The sequence below is a fragment of the Triticum aestivum genome, chromosome 3B (genome assembly GCF_018294505.1).
Source record: "Triticum aestivum cultivar Chinese Spring chromosome 3B, IWGSC CS RefSeq v2.1, whole genome shotgun sequence".
NCBI lineage: Eukaryota > Viridiplantae > Streptophyta > Magnoliopsida > Poales > Poaceae > Triticum > Triticum aestivum.
Window position 1 is genome coordinate 493,802,460 of NC_057801.1, and position 10,975 is coordinate 493,813,434.

General features: G+C 47.3%; 1 protein-coding gene across 1 annotated transcript; it reads right to left on the reverse strand.

Annotated features, from left to right (window-relative positions):
• Window positions 1-2,562: 2,562 nt before the first annotated feature.
• On the reverse strand, window positions 2,563-10,562 carry LOC123070555 (splicing factor SF3a60 homolog). The gene is made up of 12 exons (XM_044493804.1): window positions 10,157-10,562; window positions 9,618-9,728; window positions 8,980-9,084; window positions 8,131-8,273; window positions 6,854-6,950; window positions 6,413-6,574; window positions 6,263-6,334; window positions 6,065-6,178; window positions 5,373-5,450; window positions 4,442-4,570; window positions 3,468-3,614; window positions 2,563-2,932 (listed from the first exon to the last, which is right to left on the reverse strand). Exons 1-12 carry the CDS (start codon window positions 10,328-10,330, stop codon window positions 2,786-2,788), a joined length of 1,479 nt encoding a protein of 492 aa, XP_044349739.1. The 5' UTR covers window positions 10,331-10,562; the 3' UTR covers window positions 2,563-2,785.
• Window positions 10,563-10,975: the final 413 nt, after the last annotated feature.

Sequence of the window (10,975 nt, forward strand, 5' to 3'; positions counted from 1 at the left end):
CTGGGGCGCCGGCACAAGCGAAAAGGGCGCATGGGTCCGCCCTGTCGGCGAGTCGAGCGCCTCTTCCCGTCGTTTCTTCCCGCTTTTTCCCACTTCCCTCTCATTTTCTCCTTTCCTCCCGCCAATCTTCCTCCCGCTCGCCTCCCAGCAGGCCGCCATGCCACCGAAGAAGTACGTCGTCCCCCGCACCGCGGCAACGGCGACCGCCTCCGTCTTCCAGCCGAAGCAGAGGAAGCCGAGGGTGCCGTCGTCCAAGCCACCGGGCATGACAAACGGCGATTGGAGGGTGGAAGTGCAGCGACGGGAGGCCGTCACCGCCGACCGCCGGAACAGGGCCCTCGCCAAGAAGGCCCGTGACAACGCTGCACGCGCGGCTGCCGCTGCCGCTTCGGCGGACCAGGCCGAGGCCGAGGCGACTCGCGCGGGGATGATGAATCCACCCGGCAACCACGCGCAGTACGCGCCCTGGGGCCAGCAAGGCGTCGGGTCTCCGTCGCCACAGCCATGGGGATCGTCTTCGCCGGGCTACGCCGACGGGGACGCGCACGATGGGTTCAACCCAAACATCACTTTCCCCCATGGACACCCGGCCCAACGCACGCCCTCGCTCGCCTTCGCCAACGTGCAGTACCCTCCATACAACTATTCGCCGCCCTCGTACGCGTCCTCCCCGACGCCCCCTCTCCGCTGTTGCACACTGCCCTTCTTGCACCTCGGCGACGCGACGAGACCGAGGCCGACATGGACGACATCATCGCGGAAGGTTCGGCCGCCGTGTCTCCCGGGTTCACCGTGGATGAGACGGTGGATCTCAGCGACGGCATGGACGGCGAGCTCGGCTACGTCTACGGCGACGAGGAGCAGGAGGAGGAGGAGGAGGAGGAGCCGGCGACTGTTCTGGCAAGGAGGCGCAAGAAGAAGAAGCGGACGGCCAGGTCAGGCGAGCCGCGCATCAAGTGGGCGTCCAAGGAGGAGGAATGCCTCGCCGAAGCATGAAAAATCGTCTGCCTCGACCCGACCACCGGCACGAACCAGAGCATCGAGACGTACTGGGAGCGCATCAAGGCCGAGTTCGACGAGTGCAAGCTCGTCGACCCCTACTTCAAAGGCGTCTACATGCAGCGCGGGTCCAAGGCGATGGCGAACCATTGGGGGCGTATCCAGGGGAGTGCAACAAATGGCATGGGGTCGTCGAGGAGGTCGCCGCTCGCCCGGAGAGCGGCGCCAGCGGTGAGGATCAGGTATGCCACGCCAGTCTCCCGCTTCTCTTCGCCGTGTGCGCCCGCCAACTGTTTGTTCGTCCGCGCAGTTGTCACGCATGTTCAGCCTGTATCGGCAGAGCAACAACGACGCCGAGTTCAAGTACGTCCACGTTTACAAGCGCATTGACAAGTGCGAGAAGTGGGCGGAAGTCCGGCGCACCCTCGACAAGGCCAAGGAGACCTACAAGCCGGACGCGCCAACTTCGGGCGCGTCAGAAGGGCGGCCGGACGGCAACAAAGGTGCCAAGAAGGGGAAATATGCCGACGCGGCCACCGCTCGCGTGCAGGAGTCCATCCAGCACTGCCTCGCCGACGCACAGGTCCGGGCCGCCCTTCGTGAAGAGAAGACCGAGGCGCCGTGGTCAGCGTTGATGTCTAGCAGCGCCGTCAAGCTCGACCTATTCCGGACCAACGTCGCCGCGAAGAAGAGGAACACCGACCTAGCTTTCCTGCTGGGCGGGGCGAACATGCTCCAGAGCACCGACAAGGCGGTCAAGGCGTGGTACTTGGCGAAGCGTGGCCTCATCCTGAACCAGCTTCCCTCGACGACGACGCCCACGCCCACGACGACGCCGCCCACGCCCACGCACACGCCGACGCCGCCGCCAAGCCCGAGCGATGATGCCGCCAAGACTGCCCGCAGCACAGAAGCCACGCCGATGCCGCCAAGCACAGAGACCCCGTCAAGCCCGCGCACGCCGACTCCGACGACGCCGGAGGCCGACCTCGCCGCCTGATGCGCGCTTCCGTCCTTTCTATTTTTTGTACGCCAAATTTTCATCCAATCGGCCGATCTACTGGCCGCTTGATCGGCGGATTGTGACGCCTATTTTATGCGCGGGAATGACTACGTTTGAATTTGCCGATCTACTGGCCGCTTGGTTGCCGGATTGTGGCGTCTATTTTGTGCGCGGGAATGACTACATTTGAATTTGCCAGCATTTTGTGCGAGGGAATGACTACATTTGAATTTGCCGTGGCTGGGGGGCGGCACCTGGGGCATGGCTGGGAGCTAGGCCACCCCCAGGGGTGGATCTAGCACCGATTCGCCCCCAAGCCACTCTTTTCCAGCGCCCTGGGGGGCTGAACGGCCGGAGATGCTCTTAGAGAGAGAAAATGTGTACACTAAACCGCCTCTGCTTCCGTTTGCCTCGGTTTGCAGATTCATACTTCGATCGAACAGCAGGCAACTTTCAGCCCACCCCACTGAGCTCTTAAGCATCAAACTGTCAATGTTACATCCAGAATGTTGCTTTCTCCAGGTTGACACTACAAAGTAAGCATAATATGAGACAGGAGATTTGGCGAATAAACAAAGACCGCTGAGGAAGATCAACCAATAAAGCATAATATGCAATGTAACCCAAAGAAGGAAATTAACTCCGAGGTGACATCTGGTTACATATAATGTAAGCTAATAAAAAGTCACAACGACCATCAAGTTCAGCAGGTATCAATAGAACAGTAGACCAACGATTTTAGCGTCGCGTTCCTTCCAAAGCACGAGAATCACATGCAGAATTCTATATCAGGCCTTGGCGCTGCAGATCAGTATAGGTCTTTTTGTTGTAGATGTTTCCATCCTTATCTTCGTACTCTTCTTCCAAGTCTGGCCGCCACTTGTTCTGCCCTTGCTTTGCTTGTATTCTCTCCCAGAGTGCCGTCGCCTCCTGGCGATACAAAATCAGAGATGTCAAAGCACATGTTCAATATGATTCAGATCAAATTTAATGACATTTTCTCTTTTTCCCTAATTTATCTCCCTTCTTTCAGCAATTATGACTAACACTCAACAATAATTTATCTCTCTTAGTCCGAGACATTAATACAATGGACACCATGGTCTCCCTCTATTAATATCTCGGTTTCATGACTTCTATCCATGTGATTAACCAAAGTATGCCCTATAAATTATTCAAACATGGGGGGTGCTTCATAAACCCTAAACATGGTATAGTGTTCATGTATCCTTGAGGAAAGTTAAACTCAACTTCAAATTACTGTTTATTCCAACATTATGAAGTTTGCAAAAATCTGAAGCAAGCAAAAGGCATGACTATCAGTTTAAAGAAACTAAGTTACAGGCACTTGCTCACAATGTACACTACCCTGAGCCCGAGAAGAATATTTGCAAACATTATCCTAAAGACAGGACTGCAAGCAAGAGATCACACAAACAAGACAACAGAAAAACGGCAGGTGTACCTTGATGGATGTAATTTCATTGAAATTCTTAGTATTAGGAATGCCAAGGCATCGCATCCCATGCTGATGGCGCCACTCCTTGAAATGGCGCTCATAAGCTCTTCGCCCCCAGTAACTGTGGTTACCACATATTTCACACTTGAATTCCTGACAAGAAATAGTTAAAACATTAGAAGTCTAGTACCAAATTTGATGCTGATGTCTGGGCATATAATAGAAATTATTATGCTATTGATGTTCAAGTCGAGTCTAATATTTGACAACAGGTAAAACACAATAAATAGATGAAACTATGTGCAAGTTCTCAAACATTAAAATTTAGCATTCATTTTTGGGAACATACCATTCTGCAGCTCCAAACATCATATTGATAGTAGTATTGAAGAAAGATAAAATCATAAAAATGTGAGCCTTTATTTGTTGGTCGACAGTTCCTCAAATTACAGAACATATATAATTAGTTGACACCCAGCAAAGCTGATCCAAGATCAAGTAGTTGATATAAATAATATAGGCACATTTGGTTGGCTACCACACATTGCCACATCTAACAGTGTCAAACTGTGGCAAGCCACAAAAATTGTGGCTAACAAATTGATGGCCATCTCTTGAGCAATGTTTGGCTAGAAATGTGCCACTGAATGTGGGTTACAAGACTAAGAAAGTATGGCATGACAAGAGTTTGGCAATGAAGCCATACTAGCATAACTAGGTTAATTTACATGTAGCATGTCGTGGTATACAACCGTACATGCCTTATACCGGTTGCCACTGGCCATCAGTCAATTAATTGGCGGTCACAAACATTAGGTGACTATCTATACATTCATGTAGGAAGAACGTGTAATAAAATGACATGGAAATATTCAGCAAAACAGTAAGATGAGCTATTGACGTAGACCGAAGGCAAAAAAAAAGTATGGATAAATGATACTGACTAATTAAGCTGTTAGCGATAAGATAAGGCCGGTTACCTGACCAAGACCGTGAAGCTTATAGAGCCAATAAGGGATAGGTTTCCCGTCCCAGCCCATTGGTAACTTGAGGGGGTTGTAGATTTGTTGGTCTTCATCATCACTTTCACTATCAGCTTGTACTTCTTCCTATAAGAAGTCACAGAAGATAGAAGTTCAGATAAACAGAACAGTACTTTACTAAACAGAAGAAAATGTAAGTAAGTTGAAGTTAAGGGAGAAACTAAGGGCCTGTTCTGATCTCCTCCAGCTTCTAACTCCTCAAACTTCTCGTGTGAAGCTGTCCTGAACGTTTATTTGAGAAGAAGCTGGATTTGAGAAGCTCAGTCCCGCTCACGTGTAAAATCGTGAAGCCCGGAAAGCCCAGCTCCAGAAAAACGAGAAACTGGAGTTGCCCATATTTACAACGAGACTGCCACCGCTAAAGAAAACACTTCGGAGAGCCAGCTTCCCGAGTCGACATGCCACACTCGCGTTCGAATCGTTGCGCTTGTCTCCCTCCCTCGACCTAACCTTCCCCCGCCGCCACAGCCAGATCCACCCCTCAGCCGCCCGGCGCTCCGCTCCACCGCCGGATCTGGCATATACAGGGCCATCCCGGCCGGTTCCCATCCAGAAGACCACCCCGAGCTCCCTTTCTTCTTCCCAAGGTCCACCCATGGCGGCTGCTCCCGATCTGGGCTTTCCAACGGGCCTATACCATCGTCAAACAAGGTCCTCTAGTGGACTGCTCCCGAGCTAGGCTGTTTCCAGCGGGCCTATACCAGCACGAAACAGGCCTACAACCTCCCCAACTGGGCCAAATCTCTGGGAGAAGCTACGAGCGTGCCGAACGATTTGCTAATCGCCAGGTGGAGTTTGAAGCTAGCTCCAGAAGCTGATTTTGTAGAGTTTGGGAAGTTCAGAGAGGTTCAGAACAGGCCCTAAGTACCTCTTCCCGCTCTGCTTCCATTTCTTCATAGGTCAAGGTCAGCTTCTTCTCCGCGTTTTCCTTTGTTCTTACAATGACCTGCACACAAACAAAAAAAAGACAAGACATAAAATTATAAGAACATGTCATGAACAATGCTGATGACCCGTAGTGCTACCAAGATAAAGGGAACTTTGTAAACTATACCACAAAAAGTAGATCATGCTAGAATTCCATACACATGGAAACACTGGTTTGAAATCTAGGAGTTTCTAGTTCACCAGTGATCACTTCCGTAGGGAACATGATAGAAAAGGTGCATCATGGCATTGGTGACAGCAGCACTTCGACGATGGCAACTTTTGCCATTGTCTTCATTATAGATGTTGTTCAATCATTTTGTTCAATTGCTATATACATCATGCCGAGGATCACTTTTATAGATAGGTTGATAAATGTTGAGATTCTAGGGTAAGTTGGGATATAATGGTCCAAGTACTTCTATTCACGACCATCCTATATTCCTAACCTATGCACAAATAAACCAAAAGATGGCTCATTACATGGTGGGAGCATCTGCAAGGGATATTAGCCTATCCTAGCACAAGGCCATTCCTCAAACTGTGAGTATGACCTTACTAACCTACCCATGCTGAAATGGATAATTGACTGCACATGTTACTGCACAACACATAAAAGGAATAAGAGCTGACCTCATCGAGAATCTCACATAAGCGCTTCATCTTCATTTCAATCAAAGCAATTTCCTTCTTCAGATCATCACCTTTGGCAAAATGCTTGCGATCCAGTTTTTCCAAGGGTGTATGCTGCAAAAGTATGGCCATGATAATAAACTTAGGACTGATAAATAGCCATAAAACAATAAAATTAGCAACAGCCTTTGTAGTCACCTTCAGCAAGAAAAGTCGCTCAGCACGCTGTTGAACAGTGCCGCCACCCTTCAACCCACGAGCAGTTAAAGCCTGGAAAAAAATGTTATTACATAAGGCCATTTCAAGGACGAAGTAAAATAGAACCTGAACTATGTTACAAGATCAAACCTCCTTCAACTTTTCCGGACCAAGCTCTACAAGCTCTTCAACAGTACTATAGTAATCAAGGTCTACTGCAGACTCTTGCAACACAGATTCTTTCTCTGTGCCCTTATTCTCCCATCCAGGAACTTCGCCATTGGTCCACTGTTCTTCAAACTCACTTTCCAACTGCACAAGTATAGATACTATTTGCTTGTCAGTTGTCACTTATCAGTTATCATGGAAGTGCGGATGATAGTGGTTCTTTCTAGCTCTATGTTAAACTTGTATTCTCAACCCACCACCAGCAATGCTACAATTAATCATAACAGCGATAGATAATGGGTGAGATCTGCTTAAAAGTAGTATATAACAAGTCTCAAGTGATGCACTATGTCATCACATAAGCAGGTGTGAGCACAGACCACAGAAGAAAGACAGTATAGTTGAATGTACAAGAGGATTGACCTTTGTAAAAATCTTCTCAATATCTTGCAACGGTTCTGTACGATACAGAAACGACATCAGATATTCCAAAATATGCTCCAAATATTCTTTGTATGGCCTGCGAAATTGAAGAAAATGGAAGATAAATCATCTTTACAGAAATGTATGGACTTCAAAAATATATGGTTGACCAAACAAATGACATGTTAATAGTAAGTTTTTAGTTAATCCCATATACTTGAATACAGATCTTACTACCACCCCACCACTCTAGTAATTACCTGTTATGCTAAATGAACACGGTATTCTTAGTTTAATAAACAGATTGCAGTGGAAAAGAGGGAATTCAGGGACAACGTACAAAACTAATACTCCCTCCGTTCCAGAATATAATGTGTATCAATTTCCGTGCAAGTCAACCATTTCAATGTTTGACCAAGATTATAGAATAAAATAAGAACATCTGCAATACCTAATAGATAAAATATGAAACTACTTTTCATGATGGATCAAATGATATAAATGTCGTATTGTGGATATTGATATATTTTTCTAAAAACTCGGTCAAACATGCACTCGTTTGACTTCTGAAAAAACAAATACACCTTATATAAAGGAACGGAGGGAGTACTTAGTAACTTGAGATTCATGTACAACCTATATCTCCTTGTATATTAGAGATTCCAGCTCCATGCAACGGGAAGGGGAGTCCTAACATGACTAATCCTGACCTGATAAAAACCTATCAATCTGGTATTCAGCACATCAGGATGAACAAGTGGTGTGGCAATGCCATCGGGAGTGGCATCCAGCAAGAAGGTAGTAGGCTTGGCTGGAGCTAGAGGTACAAGGGCGATCCTGTCTAGTGTGGGGAACATCATTGGCGCAAGTTAATATGGAGGAGGTTTGGATGAAAAGAGGCAGTGGGTAACTCAAGTACAACCTAGAAATTGGGTGAATGGGGCTAACGTTACTTTGTGTCATGAGCTTTTCATCATGGGCACTGGTATTCGATGGGGTTGTTACTGCATGCGACAGATTTTTTGGATTTCCAATTCCTTGGTTTATAGCATCCATCACGTGATTATTTTGTTGCTACCATACCGAATACCAATAAAACTGGATTGGCTGGGAAGGTATGCCTTTTGGGGTTCCATTTGGTCAGGAATTGGCCATTCTAGTTCTAACCAACACAAGATGAAATCAAGGGAAATATATCTAAGATGGATGTAGAATTTTGAGATAAGCTCGCGCCAGGAGATATGTTATTGGTCTTAGAGAAAATGCTGATAACATACCTGGTAGCTTTTAGATTATGTGCGATTTTTTCAGTCTGAGCAAAAGTGCCAACGTATGCCGAGTATTCCATTAGTGATCCAAACTTGGAATTTATGAACTCGTTGTAGAGCTCATGTAGGTCCAAGTACCGGCCAAATGCTTCCTATCAAAACACAGAGCAAGAACATTAGCAAACTTCAAAGTGACTGCGATTAGAACAGCATATAAATATAAAACCGCCAACGGGATGAACGTGCAATGTGGATTAGAACTACATGATAATGCAAACAGTAACAATAAATGAACAGCAATTGGTTCTCAAGTTATCAAGCTCCATCTAGTATCTTGTCATTAACCTAAATCTTACCATGCATAGCACCGTGATCCTACAAGAGGAATCAAATAACCCTGCAGAAATTAAAATACACGTATCACAATAGAGATACCCTAGAGTTCAAGACTGCTGTAGTAAAATGGAAAACAAGGCTGCTACTTGACGCTAAAATGTTCTTAGCAGACATTATTGATGATTTACCCCAACTTTGGCACTCAATATAATCAGCTAAGTAGTTCTTAGCAGACGGACTTTATGGATGATTTACACCAACTTTGGCACTTAATAATCAGCTAAGTATGGCAGAACGAAGCAGTGCTAGACAATTTAGAAAAAGGCGTCCAGATGAGGTTGCCATGCATTTCACTTCTCAAAAAAGGAATATATAAACATAGGTAAGTAAAGAAAATCAAGAAACATGGCTTAGGATAATCAAGTAAAGAAAATCAGATCAACCACAACATGGCTTAGGATAAAACAGTGCACAAATCATCGCAAGCAGGATTATCTAAGTGAAAATTATACTGGACAGTACCTCGCCAGTGAATTCAATAGCTGGTTCCTCCTTTAGTAGCTCCTCATAATCATCAGTTTCACTGACGAAACGGGCAGAGTGATTCCGTCTATGGTAATCACGAATCTGCAAGCAAAATGAAAGAATAATCACCACTGAAGAAATAGTATAAGTTCAAGTTTTCCAATAACACTCAGTTATGATCTGCCTCACGTGTGTCAACCAGAGGGTCATGGTTGAGATGAAGTGCAGGATAACATAACCGGAAAATTCACCAGTGTGCATGTAGTGTAATTTCCAAGTAGGATTGCTAGAAAACATGTTCTAATCTTATTATTTGGCTTTCTGAGGGTTGTCATGTCGTCAAGAAAATCTAGATAGTCACTGAATAATTTGGTTTCCTATCATCCAAATTTTGGTGCGAGGATCCGAGATCAAATTATTAAAAAGAACTACACCCCCCGTGCACTAAATTAGAGACACTTATACGGAACGGAGGGAGTAACAACTAAACAACGATAGCATGGAATGTTTTTGTCAGTGCATGAACTGCAGCATCCACCGCCTGGCTAGCATTTTGCCACTTTTAACTGTCTGATTCCATGGCGTGCTTAAGTGATTCTTGGGCAGAGTCAGACGGGCTACAGTTGATTATTTACCTCTTTCAGCCTTTCATAGTACTTGGGGAAGATGTCACTTTGCACCGGCGCGGTAAGATGGGTGGAGATCTCATCCTTCCTAGCACCGTCCTTGTCTTCATAGATTTCCACCTAATTAAGAAAGACATATTAGCAAAATCACATTAGAAAGAAAAACAGACGATTCATATTCCCAAAACAACAAAAACGGGGAAATAGCAGCACGAAAATAAAAGTCTTAAGATAATCCAATGACTTTATGCGCATATATCTTGTAAAAAATAAAGCCAAAAAATCAATCTAGCTCGAGTTCGGAATTCCCCAGAATTAGCACGGGTCAACCAAAGCCAAACCATAACAGGTAGAGCTAACACACAGGCAACCCTAGGCATCTCAATTCAAGATATCGCAAATGACATGGAACAAAACCAATCCTAACCGACCGAAAGCAGAGATGCGACACGGCCAAGCTCTGGCCACGGCAAACAAGCATTACACGAAAGCTACAGCCACTAAATCAGGCGCGAAACCCTAGAGAGACAAGATGGGGAGGGGCGTACCAGCTTGTCGGAAGTGGAGACGACGAGATCGAGCATGTGGCGGACGCGGTGGGACTGGAAGAGGCGGTCGCGCGCGTTGGCGGGGTCGCGCTGCAGCTCGCGCACCGCCAGGCGCTCTAACCGCTCGAGGTCCTCGTGCGCCGCCCGCGTGGCCTCCAGCACAGACGACGCCATGGCTGCCGCTTCAGCTAGGGCGCCCTAACCCTCTCCTCTGCCGGTACCCCGTGTGGTACCAACAGAGCCCGGGGGTCACGCTGCGCGCAGATCCTGGGAGCGGCGAGGGGCGTCGGGAGGGGAGCGCGTCGTGGCTAGGGTTTTGAGATTTCGCGGCCAGGGACCGACTGTCGGGAAGACGAGCGGAGAGGAACGGCTCGGGCTCGTCTATTTCTCCCTCGCAGCAAGAGAGGACGAGCGCTCGCTCGGGTTTTTCTGCCGTCTTGCTGCTCGCGTGCTGGGCCGGCCCATCAGTTAACTCCCTGTGCCTGATAGTTTTTCCTGCGACTCTGCGTGTGTTGCTGGATAGTGAACGAGGTCTTTGCAAAAAAAAGAGAGAGAGGAGAGCAACTAACTGAAGAAGTGCTACCGACTGGTAGCACTCCCTCGCCATTGCTGGGGTATGGGATCGTTGAACTCACAACACAGAGACGTGGAGAGGAAGAAAGAGCCAAGGAGGAAGACTTGATTCAGAGGAAGGAGAAGATAAGGTTTGTTCAGTCAACCAACAATGCCTCACACAACTACCTAGCAGCTACTTAACTGTGCAACCCCACAGTACACACGCACACACCGGCCCATACTGGCCCACTCACACACAGCCCA

Excerpts from the sequence above, each read along its gene's own strand:
- LOC123070555 (XM_044493804.1), bottom strand. The coding sequence starts at position 10,330 with ATGGCGTCGTCTGTGCTGGAGGCCACGCGGGCGGCGCACGAGGACCTC. Across the intron at positions 9,729-10,156 it reads TCTCCACTTCCGACAAGCTG|GTGGAAATCTATGAAGACAA; the intron begins GTACGCCCCTCC and ends TTTCTTAATTAG. Across the intron at positions 2,933-3,467 it reads ATGAAATTACATCCATCAAG|GAGGCGACGGCACTCTGGGA; the intron begins GTACACCTGCCG and ends TTGTATCGCCAG.